Raw genomic sequence first — 23,985 nt, 5'->3', positions numbered from 1 at the left:
GGGAAATTGACCTCTTTTTTCAGTATGTGCATGTGTGTAAGCTGCAGCAGGTTGCCTTGGCACAGCGCGTTTCTGACCTCGGCTTTTGGGTAGCAAGTCTCAGAGGAATAAAAATCCTCTGGAAGAGGCAGGTATTGAAGTTTGGCAGGTGGTACTGTTTACTATTTAGCCAATTCCCTGCATAAGCCTAAAAGGCACAGTGCCTTTTTTCCCCTTCAATTCATCAAACCAAGCTCCAGACCATTTGTCATTAAAGATGAATTTAACACACATGTAGATTTGCAACTGCTGTACAAATTGTTCATTTTGCTGAGACCCATTTAAATAAATGATTAATAGTAATCATTCTTCCTTTTGCTCATCCAGAACACATAACAATTAAAAATTTAATTAGCTCTATAATGCGTGCTGAACTTTTCCAGGATATTTAAAAAGAATACACGTTTAGAAGAAAGCCTGCAACATCAAATAACCATCAGAATAACAGAAACAGTTTTTGCTTTGTATTACGATATTTTATGATGGGTTTCCCTCACATGCCAGTAAGAAGCTAGTACATCCCACTTGTGGAAAATTTTGGTCTAATCCTGACCAGATCAAATCTGGCTCATTGGGACTAAACTTTGTCACACGGTCTTGCAGTGGTTTGTATAGTAAACCACACAGTAAGCTAGGCTGTCTTGGGTCCCAGCCTTTGCTACTGGCTCTGCCGTTGACCTAGAAAGTCCCTTCACTTCTCTGTCCCTCTGTCACCTTGCATATCAAACCAGATAGCAAATTCTTTCAAAGGAACGCCTTTAGAGTTTGCTCATTAAATATGAAAAGCCTGTTATTTTTGACCCTCAAAGGTTTACATGTGCAATGTTATAACTAAAGGATTAGATAATTGTAATCAGCAGAATGCAAGAGCCTTGTTTATTATCGAAGAATGTTCATAAACTGACGATTTTTAGGTAGTGAATGTGTAAGACTAGTGTAATTCTCTTCCTCTGTTTTTGCTTAGTAACCCATTTTACACTGGAATGATACCATTCACTTTCTGCCGCGTTTTAAGAGGCAGACCGATTTTAATAGGGAACCATGAAGCCCTCTCCCTGCGACCTGGGGCAATAGGTTTATACTTAGTTCTACATTAGGATACTAAATTGGGCAAATGAAACATAGACATTGTGTAATAACTCATTTTAGCAGATGTTCACATAGTTTTGTACATATATTTTGTTAGTCTTTTGAAGTGTTTTGGAAACAAACTGTTAGTGATGTGTCATGATAAATTAATGTTTCTCTTTGATGTCTTTTTTTACTTATTTTAGGGCAGTGGTCCATATACAGGTAAAGGATGTCAATGAGTTTTCACCAGCTTTCAAGGAGAGTGTGTACAAGACCACCGTGACAGAAGGAAAGATCTATGACAGCATACTGCAGGTAGAAGCCATAGACGAGGACTGTTCTCCACAGTATAGCCAGATCTGCAATTATGAAATTGTCACAACTGATGTTCCTTTTGCTATTGACAGAAATGGTGAGTATGGAGAAGGAGCAATTGTAAGTTCTGAGACAGATAGCAGGAATTGCTGTAGATAGTGCAATTACCTATTGATACTAGCTGATAACCCAGCTGGAGTTTTAACTGAAGAGGGTAATCCTGTTCTTTTCTCTGAGAATGAAGGAACCTTTACACTGGGAGATTCCATCCCTTTTACGTAAGATTTGGTCAGAAAGTGCCACAGTAATTTACTGTGGAACTTAAATTTTAGTTTTTAGGTGAGCAATATCTTTCTCTGTCACTCAGTCCATTCTCTCAGCTGTCTCAGATGTAGTTTCGCATCCAAGTGGTGGCATTTTTCTAATGCAGCGTGTAGCCCTACCTAATAGGGTTTATTCACTGGTTTATAGCTAGTCCCGTTCTTCAGAACTTTCTGGAAACGAGACTAAATGTAGAATTGACGGTATTCTGCATATGTTTAATGACTGTTAAAACCGTCAGGGTGTGGGTCCACAGAGCTACCCATTTGTGGTGCTTCCTGAAGCAGAACCATTATTCTGTAGTATGGAAGAAAATACGCTTTGGAGAAGCAGGATCGTTTTATATGGTTTTTTATTTTAGTTGTTTTTCTAATCTATATAATTATTAATAAATATTAATAATATTAATAATTAATCATTAATGCTTAATTATAAAGGATTTTTTACAGGAAGGGAGCATCTGGAAGTAGATGTTTGTGTGCAACCCTAGAAGCTTTTCCTCCCTATGGATTTTTTTTCTAATTGTGAGATTTCCCATGTTGTCACAAAAGGAAGTTCTCTATGTTACTGTAAACTGTTACTTTCCCAGAGCTCCATGTGACTTGCCAGTATGGGGCTGGTTATCACAAGTCACAGGTGGTTTCATAATTTCATACCAGGTTTATGACAGATGTAATGGATTAGCATGATACAGAACAGGTACTTCTGCTCCGATCGCACAGTGCAGCTGGCTCATGAGTGGTCATGGGCTTCTCAGTCAGAGGCATGATCAAAAGCATGTGAAGTGTCAGGAATCCTTTGCTACGTCTTTGTCCTCCTGTGCCTGGGACTTGCTTTTCAGCAAAAGCAATGAGAAAATCATTGGTCTGAATATGACTTTAAAGCCTGCAGTTGAATAATGGCATAAGGTTGTAACACTCGCAGTTCGATGGTCATGAATTCAATTAATATTTTTTGATCTATTTGTTCAGTAGAAGAACAGTGCTGCCACAGTCAACAGTAACTGCGGTCTAATTTGCATTTTTTTTAGATAATGGTAATTGCTTAAACCCAGTGGGATCAGAGACAGAATTAAGATAGATGGTTGCGCTTTTACCTTGTGACAGAAATATGTTGCTTAGTTGCAGTATATTTCACTGCTGAGAATGTCTCTCTCTGCCAGCTGATACAGACTTTCTCTGGTGCAAATTTTTAAACATTGTGACCATTTTTGTTATCTACAGGATGATATAAATAGATGTATGAGATGCCTGGGACTGTCTGTTAATACTGTGCTGATTAGGATTTTGTTTATAGGGTTTTTTACCCATTGTGAAAAACAAATCTAGGTTCTCGTGTCTTCTGCAAGTTATAATTTTTTCTGCTTTTCGGTAACATAAGTGTGGAATTTCATTGCCCAGAAAGAATATTTAACCCGATGCTTAGAATCAAATACAAATATCGCAGAGGGCCCCAAAAATAGGGTATGTGTGAGGAAAACTTGCCATTATCAGTCCCCGATGGTGGACTTTTTTCATCACCGACCTATGAAACTAACCACAAACACAGGCCTTTCTAAAGGTGAACGTGCCATTCCATCGGGTTTTTGCTTCTGGCAGATCACTGCCTTTTTAGGCAAAACTTATTTCTTGTATCTAGATCAAGCCAGGGAGCATTTTGTTGTCTTGAAAAATTATGTTGCTCATTGGGGAGCAGGTGCAGAAAGCAAGAGAGACCCTTCCAGACCGTAGCAGTGCACAGCCTACTTTGCATCACCAAACTGTACGAGGCGTAAGTGGCTGGGCACCCGGCACTGGCACAGGAAGCAGCGTTACACTTGGGTGTAGTGCTTGTAGGTCTTTCTAAGTTAGGCACCTAAAGGTAGGTAGTGTAAAGCTTCTCACCTACATTTAGCAGCTTTGACCCTGGTATGGAATTTCTTCATGAGTAAAATTACATTGGGAAAAAAAAGAACTGGGACTAAAGGTATACGTTATAACATGTTTTGAGAGACTTTTGTGTGCAGTTCAGTCTGGTTGTCTTCTTCCCAGAGAATCCAAATCATCAAGTCAGTTATCGTATCAGTATTGTGTAGACTTTTTTCAGGTAACAGAAAAATTAAAGCACAATGCATGGATCTCTTGTAATGCCAGCAGAACAACATTTTTATGCGTTTTCTGCCTTTGTTTGTCAGGGATCATGGTCAGATGATCAGAGAATTCAGACATAGATACAAATTCTGTCATGGCTCTGACCTGCTTGCATCTCTGAAATGAGATAGCTTTATTTGCCACCCACCACTGGGAGGCACTTCACAAATACATGTTCAGATTGTTCAGTATGAAGATGAGTTACTGACTTATCTGTCCAGTCAGTACAGGTTCTATCAAGTTAGATATCGTTGAAAATAGATGTGGACAAAATCTCACAAGGTCATCCTTTACAGCACTGAGTTCTATGTTAGGAGCGATGCAAACTTCATATTGTCAGAAAAGTAGTGAAACTTTATAGCTAAGCATTTGCATGGGATATTTATTTATTTATTAAACCACAATTTTTTCTGTTATCATTGAAAAGTTCACCTTTTTGACAAGAAGCAACTCTAATCCTTCAGTTGACTTATGGTCAAATACAGCTCCTGGTGGCTCTTGGCAGCTGGGGACATTGAGCTGCAACTCCTGTGAGGAGACTGCAGTCAGAGTAACAGCGCCAGCCCTCATCTCTTGTAAGAGTTAGGAGATTCAGTTTTATACTGCTTAAACACACAGGAAGTAAGTACGGAATTTAAGAGGGAATTGCCATAGTAAGTTAGTGAAGTCTTTCCCCGTTCTTGTGACCATTCCAAAACAAGATGAAAGACAGCCATAAAAGGGGGAAGTCTGTATCAAACTATCCCCAAAACTGACCCTGAAGAAACAGAGGTGTAAATGTGTGTGTCCTCCGGTAGGAATTTTTTATATTCCTGTAGTCACTTACCTGTTCAAGATTTTTTTTTTTTTAAAGCTGTTATAGCTCTGGGTATTTCCAGAAAAAAGGCAAAGATTTAGAAAGAGTGAAAAAAAAAATTTAGTTTCATGGCCTAATTGTGAGCTGTGTAGAAAAGTACTTACTTCTCCCATTAAAATTTTATTTTTTTAATATTTGTGAAGACGTTTGGTCTATGGGTAAGATGTAAATAGAAATTCTCAGTCTGTCGTCTCTGAAACTTTAATTACTCCGCTTTTATAGTGCTCCCCTTCTGTGTCTGCTTTTTAATCATATTGATTAAATTGTAAAATAAAAAGCATAAAGCATCAGAGGTAACAGAAAAATAGAATAATTAGGAAATAAATAAACCATTATGTAACATCTGCAAGACATCCAAATGATCTTCCAGAATAACACGTAATAGAATCTTTGTAGTCCAAATCTTAAAAGACCATAATGGAATACAAATCTTGGAAGACAGATTTAGTGAAATGCAAATATGTTGTAATGATTTATAACTCTTAAAGGACAGTTAACGTGCCATGCAAATTCTAGCAGTCTCAGACAACGTTGGTTTCTTGAGAAGTATCTCTGCTGATCATGGACTAAAATAATACCAAGAAGAACCATATAGGGAAATACAAAAATTCATGTTAGGAATAATGTAATGCAAAAAGGAGAGAACAGCTGAGCAGATACTAAATTAATAAGTAAGTATACAGTGGCAGTTTTTCATTAAATCCTCTTAGGCAGGTAGTAATCAAGCAACTTGAGATAGTAAAATAGGTAGATTAAGTTGTTTTGCCAATTACTAACTCAAAAATAATGAAGTAGTTGATATCATTGTTGCGGTTCTTTTGTGATGGGAAGAGCTGTCTACAATGTCAGACTTGAAAATGCCTAGCAAGATGAGGGGCCTGAGAAAGAGAACCAGTGAAGCTGTAGGACACAGTTTCCATCTTAGCCTTCAGCAGGTCCTTCTGCTTCTCCATTTGAGATATAAAAATAGTGACAGGGCTCATCGTCCTCATTGTCCTCTGTGCCATGCTGAGAAAGGGAGGGGTAAAGGCACGAAGCAAACAGAAAATGGGCTACTGGGACTGATTTATAGCTGGAGATGTAAAGGTCTATTTAAGCTACAAATTTTGAACCAGAAGTTGGTGATAATTGCAAAAGCAGCCTTCCTTCAGGCCTGGCCTGCAACGTTTTGCATCAGTTTCAATTAAACTAGTAAAGCTGACTTTAATGTAATAGTAGTCAGAAACATCTTGGACTCTGACAAGATAAGGAGTGTGCATCAGAGAGACACCTGCTAGAAGTCTTTACTTGTCAAACTAATGGAGGTTTAGTGAAAGACTTTTTAAAGAAGTTGCATTTGTCTGCTTTCACCTGTCTTTCATTCTTTTGAACAACAAAAAAAGGCCAAACCCCCAAGCAATGCCAGCATGCCTACAACAGATACTGTGACCAGCACCTATGGGAATCAGATCACTGCATTTGACTGAATTCCAGGATTTGGGTCCTTCCTGTTTCAAATTTAGCTCAAACAATTTTGCAGATCCATGCTTGAAAGCAGTTGTTACATGTAGTGTTCATCCAGAGTAAGTTTGTTCCTTGGATTCTAGACCAGATATTCAAAGAGATGGTGTAACAAACAGCCCTGAGCAAAATCGAGAAACATATTAAACAGTCTCAAGTTTCAGTTTAAGCAAGAAGTACATTTCAGTGGAAATGGAGAGAATTAAAATCCTGAACTCTAATTACAAAAACGTACATTCCACACAGTAATCTTCCAGTCCTGCAGAAAGTACTCGGAGAAAGATCTTTCCCTTTCCTTGTGAAAGTTGTAATGTCTTTGTTCCTGAAACGGGTAATTTGTCACCTTTATGTATGAGTCACATTCAGCAGATAGTCTCTGTTGTTGCTGAGTTTTATTTTCCGTGTGATTACTCTGTCCCGTCGTATAAAATACTGCTAAGCACTCTAACGCAGAAAGCGATTCTGGGGCTTTTCCTATTTTTAAAACCCAGGGAAAGATGTGAAAGGGCTAAAAACCTCACCTAAAAGGTAACAGTTTCAGGAAGAAAAAAAAATAAAAAGAAGGTATTTAGGCAGGGGAGATGTTCAGCAGTGGATCTCAGGAATGTGGCTGCCATGTTAAAGAAGTATATTCTGGGAAGATGTGCAAAATGAAGTTGCACCTACTTATGCTTTGCATTTCAAGATGTAACTGAGAATTTACAGTCTTACTTTAGAAAGTGTTGTTGAGCAGGTGTTTTCTAATGTAGACATGCCTGTATTATATGCCTAACATCTTATGTTTGCCTAAGAACTACTTTATTTCTCTGCTGGATTGGAAGAAAATACTTCGCCTTCCTCGTAACTGTTCTGCATTGGGATGTCCTGTGTGCTTCAAAGAGTTTTCTGGTCACAAAGGACTTGATTAACCACGACCCAGATGTTATAGTCTGTATATGCTTCGTCAGGAATAAATTTCTGAATATTATCTTGTTTTGAATCTGTAGGTAACATCAGAAACACTGAGAAACTGAACTATGATAAACAACACCAGTATGAGATAATGGTAACAGCTTTTGACTGTGGGCAAAAACATGCAACAGAAGATGTCTTAGTACAAGTTAATGTCAAACCAGTGTGTAAACCAGGCTGGCAAGGTAAGGTTAAATAGATCATATATTTTAATTTTTTGTTTAAATCTCTTTTCTTTGGTGTTTTCCCTCTACCTCACAGTAAGGGAACTAGGGTGCTTATTGGAGCAGTATGAAAAACTATTGCTATTTCTTATGCTTACTTCATTCCAAGCCTGTTCAAAAAGTGGATAATAACCCCATATGTGTTTACATTTGCCATGTTTCTTCTCTAGTCAGAACAAAGAACAGATTAGAAAAAAGAAAAAGGACAAATTTGTATTCTAATAAGATACCTTATAATTCGGTCTGAATATACTGAAAGGTTAAAAAAATGCTTCTGGTTTGCCTTTCTCCTACTGCTCCTTTAAATAAAATTTTTGAAGCCATCATGACAAAGTACTTTTTTCATGTGTGCCAGAGTTGCTCAGATTATCTTGTTCCAGGTACAGAATTGGCTTTCACATGCATGTATGCATGAGTCAAGGCATGCTCAACCAGCAGTGGGAGTGAAAGGCATTTTTTTATCCTGATTACTGTCTTCATATTGACACTTCAGTAGGAATTTATTTTCTAAAAAGGTTGTAAGGATCTACAGTCTACTGTCTGAAATGGATAAAACCTCAGCAGGCAATGTACTAGGATAATAGATATGCCACAAATTACAGTGAATCAAGATGAGAATGAAGGCTGGATTAGGGACAAACCAACTGGATGTAACCACATTATGCAGATGTCATTCAGGACTAACCTGACCTTCATAACTAATTTTTAAAGAGAATGATTGAGAAGGAAAATACCAGTTTTGCTGTTGTACTTGAAGGTAAATTTGGAGACTGACATTTAGAAGGAAAAAAGGTTTTCTGTGTAAAATGAGAAGCCGTGGTCTAGAGGACCTTGTAGTGAAGTGTGTGCAATGTCATGATTGCATTTTCACAGTCGTCACTTAGAGCAGAACCACATTTTCATTTTGCAGGGATGTGCTACTTACGCACCCACCCAAGTATTTTGACGAGCATTTTTATTTAAAAAAATGTAATACCTATGAACTATTTCCACATTTTCTAGCTGATCTTATTGTTCAAAACCCCATGATGTATTCTATAAAACCAATATGGTCTCTTTACACCATGGAAACGTTCTGTTTCCATTTTATGGATAAATAAATACTCCTAAATTAGCTTGGAATTTGTATTAAAATGGATACAATTGTTGATTTTTTTCAACTCCATGTTATTTCCATTTACGTATTTTATTGATTGAATAATTTTTTAAAAGATACCTTACTAATGGTGTCTTTATATTGCCCAATATCATCATAGTTCAAGCATCAGTTATTCCCTTCTGATTTGATAAAGTTTTATGGTGGGTCTTTATCACAAGCAAAGTAAAAAATATGAAATAGCTCAATATGTTCTGCTCTGGCATATCGCATGCCAGCCATGTGGAATTGTACTTTTAGGTCTGTCAAACAGGTGCCTCCTCCATTTCATTGGCATGCCTCCCGGTCAAATGGCACAAAGTGAGAGTGGACAGTGTTTGCCTACTCAGCGCATAAGGTCTTTAGGTAAACAAGTGGGTAGATATTACTTTAGTACTTAATTACCAAGTCATTAATTATTTGAAAATGAGCTGAAATTTCTGCATTTCTCTTACTGAGATTTTTGTATGCCTACTTATTTTTAAAGATGAAGATAATCACATAGGTGCTGTCATTTTCTGTTTTGAGCCAGTATCTGTAATAATTAACTGTTGCTAGGAACAGATGAAAAGCAAAACTTACTTTCAATAAAGAGGAAATCTGGTGACTGGAAATGGAGGATAGTTGTAGTAGTGTTTTTCCTCCTGTGTCTCTGACCACCCCATGAAGAGGCAGCCAGAAGGTATGCTCCGTCTTCTTTGAAATAATGATGTATTTGAAAAGACTAGATGACTAATTTTGCTTGACAGAAAATATTAATGTTCTGAGCCTTTGGTTATGATATAGAAGTTGCCGAAATACAGTACATGATTTTTTTTGTTGTTCTTCAGGGTTAGCCTGAACAAAGAAATACTTGGAATTTCAATTTATAGCATTGGCAGTTAGTTCTTAAAAGTTACTTGCTTCAGTAATCTGAAATATTGCGCAGTTCTTTCTGTGACTAGGGATTGTATTAGTGTAGTGCAAATTCAGTGTTAAAAATTTCAGTGCAATGAATTTCAGTGCAGATCCCCTTCAAATAGCCTCCATTGTGCAGGAATGGGACAGGGAAGAACAGGTTTACATAAAAGAAAATTATTCCTGTTTCTAGAGGCTGACTCCACATGACTGACATACACAGCAAAGCAAATAAGACTCAACAAGGCAAGGTGCTATCCTTTAAATAATATTCCCTTAGGCTAATAGCATTTAAGTCTTCATTAAATCTAGGAGCTACTTCACTGCTCTTTGAAGATGGACATAAATATACAATCAGCAAGCATTCCCACACAGACATTTTCAGCCAACAGCAAGCCTCCACTCTATTCCGAGGCTACTTTAGAAACAAACTTGATCCAAACTGACATCAAACCATACTGAGCAGACTACTCTGAAATGTTATGAGGGTCCTCAGGAAGCTAAAAATGTAAATCAATGAACTGAATTAATTCCCAGTCACTTATTTTAATTGGAAATTCTCATTAGTGAGTATTGTCAACTGACTTTTACAGCTATGCTCTAAATTTTATTCATGCTGTCTGTGTGTTAATTTCCGTGATTTTCAGACAATGGAGTAATCACTACCATGTAAAGAGATTACATTAGAAAGAAAAGCTAGATGATATTATTTCTGACACCACAATGGTTAGATCTGCATTTGAAGTTATTTCTGTTTTTTGTTTAAATTTTTTTTAAATACGATTAGTGGGTTTCAATACTAAGAAAAACGCTGTTACCTCCAGGGCTCTGCCTCTGTTTTAGTTCCACAGACACAGAGCAGACACTACACTTTTTCCTGTAGATTCACTTACTGTAGTGAAAAGAGCAACACTGTAGTTTTAACATCACAAATACCGATTTCTGTAAAGTTACTTCTGCCTTATTCAAAGCACAGTAGACAGACTTCTGGTTATACAGCACTAAATATCCAGATAGTATTTTCATTAAAAACATGAAGTAAAATGGAATCAGAAACCTGTAATCTGGACCGCGTTTCCTGTAGCTCATTTGTGGTACCATAATACTGTCATTTCTCATTTCTGTGAGTTTTAGGAACAATCTTCATAAACCTGAAGTTAGTCCCCCCTAGTGGGAAAACAAATGGAAATAAAATATAAAACAATATGCTGAAAGACGCAAGATAGCAGAAAATGGAAAACAATTATTCCAGTACCAAGCTTTCCAGTTATGGGGAGAAAACAAGGCGTTTAGCCTCAAAAAAGGAAGGGCAAAATCATGTCCCCGAAAACTTACGATATGTCCCCAAAAACTTATAATATGTTTTGGGACTTCTAGAGGTCTGCTCAGCTATTGACAATTAAACCAAAACTCAGGTTGTTCCCTAAAATGGGGTTGATTTCAGACAGGAAGCAATTGGAGGCATAAGCCAAAAAAGCTCCTCTAAACTGATTAGCTTCATACCCCTATAAAGTGTCAGAGGACTCTGCCTTTTCTGAAACTAACAGGGAACATTGAATGTGTTTCTTGGGGAGATAAGTATGTAGTAAAGACAACAATCCAAAAATTAAAAAGTCACATTGTCTCCTTTGACCAAAGAGGACCGAATTTTTTTCTGCCAAATTTAATATGGCCCTTGCATAAACAATGCTCACTAACCTCCAGTTTAGAAGGAAATTAGGACTCTGATTACAAAACAGGATTTCACAGCATCCAGCCTGAAGTGTGTTACTGATTTCAGAAGATTTACTACACTTACCTTCAGGTCCTATGAACCCATATACACACTTAATTTAATTACCCAAGGTAACAATATTAAGAAGTTCCTTAAAAATTCATCAAAAAAAAAAAAGATGTTCTGTAAAAATTTAGTGACTTTCCACTTAGTCTTTGCTTAAAAATACTTTTGAAATAAAAGCTTCTCTGTTTATTTACTTAATAGACTATAAAAATACTTAATAAGAGTAGTTAGTGTATCAGAGATGTTGCATGTTACTTTAAGGCATGTATTACTAAGGTGACCTAGGGCTTTGCTACCACCAAAAGGCACATTCTCATCACCTCTTTAATGTTGAATAATCGTTCAGAGGCCACGTACAGATCAGATCAGCTTGCTTTTCCTGCTCAAATACAATCTTTCTTCTGTTCAGAGAAGGGCAAGACCTTCTCTTAGATCACTTCTGAGTCAACATACTTCATAGATGCTATTTGCAGTAGATGCTGAGTGATTTTAGAATGGTATTCATGAGGGCTTTCTAGTAAAATCCCATTACAGAGGAAAACCAAAACTATTGGCTTTAGAGCTGTCAGTGCTTTCAACAAGGACCAATATGATTGCTAAAGCAATTGGTTATATGGAGGAGGGTGGTCAAGTATAGAAACCTTGTTTGGAAGAATAATATTCCTAGTCCTCAGGAACAAATTTAAGGGCATAAATACTTACTGCAATAATGTAAATCAATTTCTATTCTTCTTGGGCGCATACCTAGCAGTTTAAAATGCAATGCTCGTGCTGTCTTAGCTATAAGATATTTACCCATATTTTAAAAGTGAAGTTTATTGCAAAGCAGGGAGCCTTTATGCCAGTCTGGTCTTGGAGCTGCTGTGCATGCATTAGCCATACATCCTTAACACAAGGTAATCATAATGAAATGCATAAATCAGCTATTAACTTGAATGGCACCATTTTAGTAGACTACGCACTCTTTAAATACCCATTTCAGACACTTGAAAATTAATTGAACGTCTGAGTATTTTTGAGCTCAAATTTTACAAAAGTTCATACTTGTTTATGTACTTGTATCAGCATTATTTTTGCTTTTGTTTGACTACCAGATATACATATTTAGACAAAGCAGTCATACCTGTTTCAGCCTCATTTTTAAGATAGTCTCTCATTTCCTCGGCAAATTCTGTGTATGTATTACAGCTACATACATCTCTCCTGAACACTCCAGATGAGGTGTTTTCTCATTTCTTTTTACCATAGTCTCTTACTGGAAGCACAGTGCTTTGTATATTCGAAGACTACTTTTCTTTTGCCTCACTGTATGAGACTGGTGGCTCATGGGCATGCTGTTATTGACCTAGTGGGATGAGCTGGTTTTCCATGTGTCATTTTTCAGAGATGGCTCAACAGTTTGCTGAAGTGCCGGAGCATGAACTGGCACTTCGTATCATTACTACAAAGCAATATTTCTATAACACCAGTTCTCAAGGTTATCTTACTCTGTGCTTGGGATATCCTCTTTCTGTATTGACTTCCAATGCAGAATTGCCTTCCAGTTCTGTCACTAGCAGGAGTAATTATCACAGTCCTGGTTTTGTGCCAAAACCATTAATGGAAATAAATCACAATCCCAAGGCAGATTCGCAGGGATCTTAACTAGTTAACTTCCCTGTGTACCATGAACTTTAAGTTTTCAGAGTAACCCATTATTGCCCTCTCTTTAGGAAATTCTGTGTATATATTACAAATGAAATACTAAAGCCTGTCTTTTCCATCTTAACTGATGCAAGAAACCATTCATTTTAGGCCTATTTAACTAGATTGTTATTTCCATATACCTCTGTGGAAGTTCACTCCTTTATCTGCTTTTCTGCATTTACAACTACAAAAAAGTCTTTCCATTTTTTACCTTTCACTGCAAGATCTCCATGAGCTTCAGTGGGACAATTACCATTTCATTGAGAAATGTCTTATCTCCGACATGTAGCTGACAGCTGGTGGTTCCGTTAACATTTCCTCTGCTCCAAAGTTAAAGCACTACAGGATATCCAGTTAGGTTTGAAGCCTTTTCCAATTATTTTTTTTTCCTCTGCATGTAAAAACTTCCACAAACTCTTGCACCATGGGCTTGAAAATTACAGACTTTCGACAGAGGTGTTGACGGCCTCAATTCATTTCAGTCACTAGTCCATGTAGCTTTTCAGAGTCTGTCTTTTGGAATTTGAGAAGCTCTTTCTGTACTCCTCAGTAGAGAAGTCCCTTGGAATACCAGGATCCAAACATTGGAGCCCTTGTTCTCCAGGATAACTAGGAAGCTGCCTCTTTCCATGATGACATCTTTTTGTGGTAGTTTGTGCTTCTGAAAACAGCAGAAGTCTCTAGCCACATCTACACTTGGTGTCAAGGAGAAGCAAGAGCAGGGCTACTCCCTAAAAGAAAGCAAGCCAGGAGCCAATTGTAATAACAGCTGGCAGAGCCTTCATCACCAGGGGTCAACCCCTCACCCAACTGAGGTGAGCAAGGCAGAGTCAGGGAGGGGAGCCAGGTTCAGCCAAGACCCCAGAGCCTCAGGCTTCATTTACAATGAGGAGGCAGGTCCCAGGAAGGCAATCCATAGATGAGATTTCAGATCACATCAGTGATCACTGGGCAGGTCCATGGTGATGAGGCCAGGCTGTGGAGCCAGAAAGGCAGTCCATGGGTTGACCTATGGATAAAGGGACCCTATGGCCAGAGCTGTGGCTGAGCTAGAAACCAGCACCCCCACAGTATCATAAGTCAGGCCAGGCCAGATGTGCTGGGGCTAAGCTTAAATACAGCTCCTGGCCCATGGGCACAAATTGGCCCCAGGTGAGGCTTATGGAGGCTCACGAGGGCTTGTTAGTGCACCTGGGACTCTGACACCCAGTTTGGTTCAGGAAGTACCTATTATTACTCAAATGCAATCTCACAACAAATAACAATTTACCCTATGCTATTGTTTCCTATTTTTTAGATTATTACATGTTTATTTTGCATAATTAGGCACCGTGAGGGCTTGGGGTTTTACCACCTGATGGAGTATTCAGTGTCACTAATTCAGGCACAAGTGCTATTCCATTGTGGTTCACTAAGTCCTGCGACAGCAGACGTTACCACTGTCTTGCAGTTGTCCAAATTCCTGTCTTTCTCTTTTTTGTTGTTTTTGAAACTATCAGCATGCTGCAAAAAGAAAAGGTGTACAGGGATGTTTCTTTATGCATACGAGATCTGCATTCAAATCTCTTAGCAAACCATGATGCCTTAGCAGCGCTTTGGAAGCTAGTTTGAGTCTTCTCTTTGCAATGGAGAGGCTTTAACTGGGTGAGACTTTCTGGTTATCATTTCCTTAACAAATGACTCATCGTATTTAACATGCTTAAATTTGTATGTGGCATCAGATTTAGCAGTCCTGTCATTTGTATGTTACTAGCTGGTAGATTAGCTGTCAGGCCTAGAGATATTTATTACAGGTTTTTTTTTTTAGTTGTATGACTAGTGGTGCTGGATGAGAAATGATATTTTCTCCCTTAAAAAAAATAAACAGAACTTTAAAGGTTATTTTGCAGTGTTGGTTAGAAACATTCATATTTTATGTATACAAGCATATGTATGTATATGTATACATGTATTCATATATATGTACATATATATTACATACATATACATTTCTTTAATAATAGGAGGATATAATTTAATAAAAAAATATAAATTATATTTATGTGTGTTATTTATGGTATTTGTGTGTGTTATTAAACACACACAAGAAGCATGATCCTAGCTGATACTTAAATCTTGTTTCATTTTTGGCATAATTTCTACCAAACTTCCGGAGCACAATACATGTCTGCTAGCAGTGGTAAGAGTTGTGGCAACCATTGTAAAGCTCCATACTTGGTTCCCAAGAGGAAAACTAATTTTTTTCTGTCAGTGGTGACTGCTTGACTCTTTAAAACTTAGTAAATTGGTTTTAGAAAATTATATTCTGGGCAGCACACAGTGACACTGATAGATCCTGGAAGTAACATTCTGCTGATGCTTAACAGCTGATTTGTGGCCAGATGACTAGGGGACGTCCCACCAAATTCACTCCATTGTAAAATGATCAATTTCAGGAAAGGGAAACTGCTTAGACAAATTGAACAGAGCTGGTTATTTTAAGTAGTTCAGTATCTTCACAGAAACAAAGGTATTTCAGAAAGGGCGAGGCATACATGCACTACCTGTCTTTTTTCTAACTGTTCTGCTGAGATGATAAGGCATAGCAGATGATCCATTTTAACATTAATGATATACTTTAAAATTAAAATAACAATGTTAACTCAGTTTTGTTCACCTGTAATATGTGTCAAGAAACAATATTCAGAATTTCTTGAAAGGTCTGTTGCAAGGCTGAGATTTCCTATTTTGCAAATAAAAATTTTCATTTTTCAGAAGTTTTGATGGGGATTAATCAGGAAACTGGGGAGCAAAACAGATGAGGTGATTGCTTTGTGTGTCTTGGGGTTTTGGGTTTTTTTCCTAATGGGAAATGAAAATCGTTTGAAAGTTTTGGTTTTTTTTTTAGATTGACACAATTTAGAAGTCCATAAATACAGAGAATGCAGCCCAAGAGAAAATATGCAGGAACAGTTACGCTGTGTCTGTTTCACTTAAAAAAATCCTTTATTTGTAGTTCAAAGTAGAAATGCAAGTACCAAAGTGTGTTTTATAATTTATGGGATCTGAACCACAAACTTGACATTAGGATGTTTACACTCTAATGTTGTTATGCTGTAGGTGTAATTCAGCTGGGGCTGCTATGTACTGTCCGGAAGAGCTTTACCAGCTTTTACAAGTGGCAAGCAAAAGCCCGTTGAATAAAAAAATCCAGATAAAGACTGTCTTCTGCAGGGCTAAACAGGGCTAGTTTTATTCAGGCTTTTCCCAGGGGATTAGTCTTCCCTCCCTACTGGGGTGACAGTGCTAACCTTTCTAAGTTTGCACTGTAATGTGGTGTTGTCGCACGTCAGTTTGTGTCAAAGGAAGGAACCATGTTGGCTGAGTTTAGCTAATCTAGTGCAGCCTACCATTTCAGATGGGATTATGTGTCTTCTGACTGTTTGCATAACCCTAGACATGAGTCACATTTTAAGATACAGTTTTTAAATATCTGAATTTTAGAGGCTTTTGGAGACTCGGGTTACAGAGGAGTTTTCCTCTGAGTCAGTTCTAGAGGAACTGCAGGTGAGAGTGCAGTTGTGGATAACTTATGGTTAATAACTCAGTCACATCTCACATACACTAATGAATATTTTGCCTGAGTGCCAGTTAATTTGATATAGCTGAGAAATTAAAACATAGCTGAAATCTGAAAGCTTCTGAGTCAGAAGTGTTTCAGATGCGTATGAGAATTTTTGTTTTTCCTTTTGAGTAGAGGAATATAATGGTTTAACTGGTGAATAAGAGACTATAAAGATAGTTCATATATTATGAGTATGTATACAAAACAGGAAATTATTTTATTTTTACTTTAAGTATCTGAAAGAATTTGCTGCTCTTGTTCAATTGGAAAAACGTTAACCTCGAGTTTCTGGAATGGATGGGGAACAGAAATCTGTTACTGTAATGATGTGCCTTATGTGATACTTGAAATTCTAAGGCAACTGTTTAAATTGACAATTGCAGGGAAATTATGCAATACAGCAGATCAAATCTAACTTAATATGGGATGAATAGGCTGAATATTATTACCAGAAGATTACTATTAAAATAGCATCTCAGCTGATGTGTGCACAGGCAATAAAGTAGTCATAGTTGTCTTTTAGTCAATGATGTACAAGTCCTAAAGATTTTAGTGAAAATAGATATTAAACATACTTTCAGAATGTTCCATGAAGTCTCAGCTTCCTCTTGAGAACAAATGCTACATGATTACCATTTGGATTAAAAGTCATGAAGAATATCTGAGAATTTTGAAATGCAGATCAGTGACTGCGAGCATCCTATCTCCTTTGTGATTGCTCTACATTTTAAAATGTTTGCATGGACTTCCAGATTTTCTTGTAAATTTTTAATCCAGTTTAATAAGCTTTCTGAAAATGAGGTCTGTTGAAAAACATCAAACTCCTTCACCTACTAAATGCATATATATATAATGCTTTTCCTTCCACTGATACTTAGAAGGAACATCTCCATCCATTTGCTTTAAAAGAATTCATTGACTGCCAGGACCTAGAATTTTTCCATTTGTGGAGTCCTCTTTTACCTAGGACTAAAAAAAGTCAGTGAAACTTCAACTGTGTGTGCAGGAGTACTTCTTTTGAAAAATTTTACTGATACATGGATGTACACATTAGGTAGCAGAGTTGAATAGTTTTGTGACTTCAGAATAATAAAACTATTTGTATGTCTATATGAACATGGCATTCTTATTTATGTTGCATGGTAGCTTGGCTGGATTTGGCTAAAATGTATGAGAAAGACGTGGACCTGTTGGAGCGGGGCCAGAGGAGGCCACAAAGATGGCCAAAGAGCTGGAACCCCTCTGCTGTGAGGAGAGGATGGGAGAGCTGGGGCTGTTCAGCCTGGAGAAGAGAAGGCTGCGGGGAGACCTTATTGTGGCCTTCCAGTGCGTGAGGGGGGCTGCAAGGAAGCTGGAGAGGGACTTTTTACAAGGGCATGGAGTGATAGGACAAGGGGTAATGGCTTCAAGCTGAAAGAGGGAAGATTTAGGTTAGATATAAGGAAGAAATTCTTCACTCTGAGAGGGTGGTGAGGCCATGGCCCAGGCTGCCCAGAGAAGCTGTGGCTGCCCCCTCTGTGGCAGTGTCCAAGGCCAGGCTGGACGGGGCTCTGAGCACCCTGGGCTGGTGGAAGGGGTCCCTACCCGTGGCTGGGGGTGGAAATGGATGATCTGTAAGGTCCCTTCCAACCCAAACCATTCTGATTCTATGAAAATATGAACTGTAAAGATAGCTGAAATACATGGTTTTAAATTAATGCTGCTTGTTTGGGTTTTCTCTGAAGCAGGTTGCAAACACCATAATTAATTGGATTTGAAAATTAAATGCTTCAGTTGAGAAGCATTTTGGTATGTATGGCATGTCCAGGTGGCTGCCTAAGGCAGGTGATCGTTTAAATGTTGTGAGCTGTGAGACATCTGCATAAGCAAAAACACAGATTAGTCAGATCTGGCTGAAGAGTAAGTAGTCCTTTCAGCTGTATCTTTCTGTCATTAATACTTCACGAAATTAATAAGGCATTTGAAGACAAGAAGTGGCACTACAGATGTGGTATATTAGCTTTTGGTCACAGTCCAGTGAGACTGATGTATGTAGCCTGATTCTTGGAGATATTTGTTCTGTATCACAAAACTATGAAATCTGACCAAATTCCATGCAGCCGACAGCCTCATCCCTGTAGAGCTAGCCTGTAGTCTGTCACAGGGACATGGGTGTTGGAGGCACAGACTGACTCCAGTTAGCGTTGCTTGTCAGGATATCTATGTACCCCGTGCTTTTGTGACTCTAGCAGCAGTAGTATTACTTGATTGAGCCCTGAAGCTCTTCTACTAAGATGGGCAAACCTCATTTTTTTTTAGGACAGTAACTTATTGATGCCAAGTTCAAAAACTTTTGTCTTAGACAGTGACCTTTGAGAATAATATGTCATTTAAAGTTCCGTAACTCCCTTCCCTTTCGTAATCACTCTTGAATCTTTTTGTTGTTTTTTTTTTCCAGAATGGAACAAACGGATTGAATACAAGCCTGGTTCTGGCAGCATACCTTTGTTTCCCCACATTCATCTAGAAACGTGTGATGGACCAGTTTCCTCGATACATACCACCATTGAATTACAGACCAGTTACATCGGAAAGGGCTGTGATCGTGAAACGTACTCAGAAAAATCTCTGCAGAAATTATGTGGTATGGATATGGCTTTCAGTTGATATAATAATAACAGATAAAGCACCAGTTCCTTGTGACCTGTAACGATGCAATAGCAGGATTTAGCTGAGCTGGTTCATTTTGGATTGTAGCAGTGAAAATGAAGTGAGTTGTGATATTTGAGTGGTGCTCCATTCTTCTTTTGCATTTGTTTTCACTGTTTTTTCATACCTTCTCCCTGCTATTTTTTTTTTTTTTTTGCTCTGCTCTGCTCTTCTCTCTTTCCTCATTCCTCCTCTTATGCTTTCTTCTCTCTGCTACTGATACTGGTGTGACAATGTAGTGAGATTTCAGGTATGGATTTGCCATCATAGGAAGATCTTAGTATTTGATGCGAATTGAATCTCCATCTTGTGTTTTAGTATTCCTGACTCAGCTTTCTGTTCTGCTGCCAAGTACTGTGACAGAGTGAAAACAAACGAAAACTAAAGGAACATTTGGGGCAATCATTTGAGCAAAAAATATTTAAGCAACATGAATTTCATAAAAGAGGTGTCCTGGTGAAGAAAGGCTTTCTAATGACTTTCTTCCCTTTTCCTGCTTTTTGAGAGCTTGGTCTAAAAGATACAAATTAATTTTGAAAGGTAGATTAAATACTTGAGGACACTGCTGTATTTTCGTGACTTGAAGATCATCTGTATGGCAAAGCAGTGGCCACATGTTAAGCCATTTGTCTTTTGCCTTTTGAGATCTGCTGTCTCTCCTCTTCCTCTAAAATCCTGCCTTCTTAGAGTCCTCATCTGAAGCCCTGATGGTGTGCAACATTGATTCTCATCTTCTCCAAAATGTCACTTTACCTGACTCCTATCCAAGCTACAGTAGCAAATTACAATTTTTTGCCATTTAAATCCATAGGTTTTGGTTTGTCGTGCTCTGCCGTATGGCTTACGTTTGCTTTTATAACCACACAACGGTGTCGCAGATATGTTAAGATCAATACAGTAACCTTTAAGAAATAATTTCATAAATTAAAATTTTCAGTCAGTGTTATGAAATTATTAAATATGGAGAGCCCATTCCCAGGGAGAAGTAGTTTGCAGTTACGATTACCAACTACCTGTGGAGACTGGGAAAGTGAGGTAAAGGTGAGTGGGAGTAGTAGTATCCTCATGAAATCTGAAGATTTTTAACGTGAAAATTGCTTAGTAAAGATTACAGAAACAAACATAATTTTAATCCTGTATCTGTATTTAACTGGCTGGGATCCTAGAAAAGCAGGAGAAAACCCATCTGCCAACAGTATGCATCTTCATCATGTTAATGACATCAAAACTGAGAGGTAGAGCAAGGCTGTGTGACCTGCTGAGGACTTGATTTCATAAAATACTGGCATTTTGTTAAAAATAAGTATGTTATAGCTAAAGTCCAGTACTTTTGCCTCCTCTGAGAAGCTGTATTGGCAGCACAAAGAACATTGCTTTATGCCTGTTACAGGCCTGAACTGCCAAATGGCACAGTCACTCAGAGCAGATCACTACATACACGATCTAAACCACCAAATGATTACATTACCATAAAACCCTATAGCAACTGTATGTGAAAATATTATCATTTTAACTGTAGGACCGAAAGTAGGTACCTTCTGCTGCTGTAAAATTCCTTAGCTGAGGAAGGTTGTGCAAAGTCTAAGGGGTTCAGTTCTCAGGGTGTCACTTAACTAGCTTTCCTGCTGACAATCAAGCAGCAGCAAAGAGAATTTCGAGTCTTTCTCTTTTCCTCCTCAATAAACCAGATGTACCAAATACTAGTCCAATCTAAATTCATTGCCTGCACCATGTGCAGGCCTAAGCTGGTGAAAAGCAGAATGATCAAAAACATTTCAGCAGGTCTGTTGATGCCATTGTAGTAGTTGCAGGCAGCCTTTGAGCAGGTGGACAGAGGTACTGTCTAATATTACTGCTGAACCTCCAGTTTTTGCTCAGCACGTCCATGAAGGAACAGAATCTAAAGCACTTGAGAAAACAGGTAGAATTTAAGAAGTATATGTAAATGGGAGAGAAAATTCTCACTGCTGAAAGAACATTTTTTTTTTGTCCAAGGTTTCCATATCTTCATACAGAAGAACAGGTAGGATAGAGGCTTGTAATAGAACTTTGATAAAAAGATTGTAAATGAAAATGAACTTTACATCAGAATTGCATTTGGACTAGCTTACACTTTGGTATTTAATATTTAAAACCATCCTTAATGTAGAGAGAATTCTTACGAAAGCAACTTAAATTATTTCTGGAAATCAGTGTTCTCGCAGAAATTACCTAACTGTATCTAGTGGTTGGATGAATAAATTCTTTGAAAAGGAGGAAAGCCCTGAATTTTTTTCTGCCAGTAAAGTACTGTGCAACTGCAGAGGGTGCAGAACTGAGCGATCACAGACAAATATTATCTGTGCCAAATAAAATGCAAGATTCTCTCTCAATAATTAAGGACCTGGTTTATAAATCCATTGCTCATTTCTTCATTTATCTATTGGAAATCTAGAGAATTCAGATGCTAAGGACAGTGGATTAAAATTCATTTTTTATATGACTAATGGTTTGTCTGCCTTTCAGTAACCCAGTGACTTGTACTCACTTTGACAGTCAAGGTGTGCAGTCTAAATGATTAAATTACGGTTGAGTCATTTGAAAGTCAAGGAGTTATTAGTGTTGTGCCTTAAAGCATTTTAGTAAGCATTTTTTCACCTTGTCATCTGACAACAATAAAATATAAAGAGTGTATAAAAGACACAATTTGGACTGCAAAAACGTATCCAGAATAAATCTTAGTAAAAAAATAATCAGTTAAGGGGCCCAGAATATGGTGGAAAGATGGCTATGGTGCTTTCGTATTTGCCTCTAAATGTAGCTAAAACAGCAAATAATGGGATTGCTAATTTTCACGCATGGCAGACAGGAAACTGAAATGTGGAAGCACCGAGTATCAGGTTCAAGGCCAGTCTCCAGCTAAGAGGGTAGATCCTGCCCTCTCTCCTTTATCCTGGGCTGTGTAGCTTTGCAGGAGGCTCGAAGAAAGTTGTTGATCTGATTGATAAGTAGTAGTCTGGGCTTAGTTTTATTTGGGTGGTTAGCTTCTAGCTAAGCCAACAGTCTGGTCCAATTCAACAAGCAGCATCAGTATGTGCTTAACTTGGCACCAAGTTCGCAGTACACACGTGAAGGGTGGGGAGAGGAGGTGGGTCCAGCTCTGTAAGTTGCTTGTGAAAACCAGCCCTGAAGTGTGCAAGGGGTACCTCAGGGATCTCAGTCCAAAGCTGCACTTAATGCAGCAGCTCCTGTGTCATTCTGGAAGCATTCTAGAAGCAAAGGGCATCAGCCCTACATTTTGAGAGACAGTGATCCAATAGCATGACCAGGGTACCACTTTGCTAATGATTTACTTTTGGATTGGGGGAGGGAGCTAAGCTGAATTGCTGAACTGTTTAAAAGTCTTAGATCTATCATTAGACAAGAACACATGGAGTTACAACCATCATATATCTGCGAGAAGCCGGCATTAAAGTGATACTATCTGTTCTAAGGTCAATAGTCTGTATGTGTTGACATTCATACCAACATTAGGAGACTTGTCCTGCATTCATCCCCACTGTACTGTATTTTGCAACACATCATCCCCGCATACCATGTATCTCCATACTGTCAGGGAGGGAAGATGCCGGCTGGATGTAGACAATTTGGTTTTAGTCTTAGCAGTTCTTGAAATAACTGAAGAAATGTCATTAATGAATTTTAGAAAATAATGAGCAGTTTCAAGAAATACTACTTTAATATATTTTCTGTAGTTTTCTGTGCAATACATTTAATCTGGAGAACTCTTACTGTGTTGCTATGGTCAGTATTCTATAATGTGTATGTGATTTGACAGTGAAGCTAGTAGGACCATTTGGGTAGTAAAGATAGTCTTAAAGAGTGTGAATCTGACCCTTGGCCTATATTAAATTAATCTTCACACCTTTTTCATGAGTCTCTCACCGTGCTATTCATTATACATCATTTGCAGGAGCTTCCTCAGGTGCCATTGACCTGTTACCGTCACCCCGTGCAACAACTAACTGGACAGCTGGGCTTCTCATGGATAACAATGACATAATTTTTAAATTTGATGGGAAGCAAGGAGCCAAAATCCCAGATGGAATAGTCCCAAAGAATTTAACTGATCAATTCACCATCACTCTGTGGATGAAACATGGACCTAGTCCAGGATTAAGAGCAGAGAAAGAGACTATTCTCTGCAACTCTGACAAGACCGGTGAGTCTGTGTGTTGAAAAAATGTTTGGCAAAGGGCATAAAAAAGTTAGTAGAGTGTTACCATCTCTTCTCAGCTAATTTGGTCTGAAAAAAAAGTTACTAAGCTGGGACGGTTCCACTCAAAACATCGTTGACTTGATAGTTTATTGAGGGGACTGGTGTCTGCGTATATTTCAAGCACTGGTTTTCTTCTTGGATAATCTCTATGAACACTTCTGTAGGAATTTTTAAGAATTGGTTGATAAAATAATTAAATTAGTTTTTTATTATTATTATTTGGATTGGGAAAAACAGTTCTAATCCTTCATTGAAACTAGTTAGATTAAATTTTGATTTGGATTTTAGTTACTACTTTGGACATAGCACTTCCATAAACAAAACAAATACAGTGTGATTCGGGAAGATGCTTACCATATGTGGCTTCCCTGAGAACCATAATAATCCATGATATTGAGAAAAGTAAATTCTTTGGGGTTTTTTTTATTTGGTTGGTTTTTGTCTTTTAGGTGTATATTGCTTTCCAACACATTCACTTAAGCCAAACTGTTGATGATAGTTCAGATCACTGATCTTACTGGTCCCTCCTTT

At 38.0% G+C, this 23,985-nt stretch overlaps 1 protein-coding gene across 6 annotated transcripts in view; it reads left to right on the top strand.

The window, feature by feature from the left end:
* The window catches only part of CLSTN2 (calsyntenin 2), a 527,602-nt gene that overhangs the window by 439,226 nt on the left and 64,391 nt on the right, over positions 1 to 23,985 (top strand). For all 6 annotated transcript variants that reach the window (XM_075417512.1, XM_075417511.1, XM_075417510.1 and 3 more), the window contains 4 exons: positions 1,314 to 1,522; positions 7,218 to 7,367; positions 18,946 to 19,131; positions 23,149 to 23,397. In XM_075417512.1, the coding sequence (XP_075273627.1) occupies positions 1,314 to 1,522; positions 7,218 to 7,367; positions 18,946 to 19,131; positions 23,149 to 23,397 (794 nt within the window). The remainder of the gene's footprint in view (positions 1 to 1,313; positions 1,523 to 7,217; positions 7,368 to 18,945; positions 19,132 to 23,148; positions 23,398 to 23,985) is intronic.

The sequence above is a fragment of the Opisthocomus hoazin genome, chromosome 4 (assembly GCF_030867145.1).
Source record: "Opisthocomus hoazin isolate bOpiHoa1 chromosome 4, bOpiHoa1.hap1, whole genome shotgun sequence".
NCBI lineage: Eukaryota > Metazoa > Chordata > Aves > Opisthocomiformes > Opisthocomidae > Opisthocomus > Opisthocomus hoazin.
The sequence above is the reverse complement of the archived record's forward strand: the minus strand, read 5'-3'. Positions and strand labels throughout refer to the sequence as shown.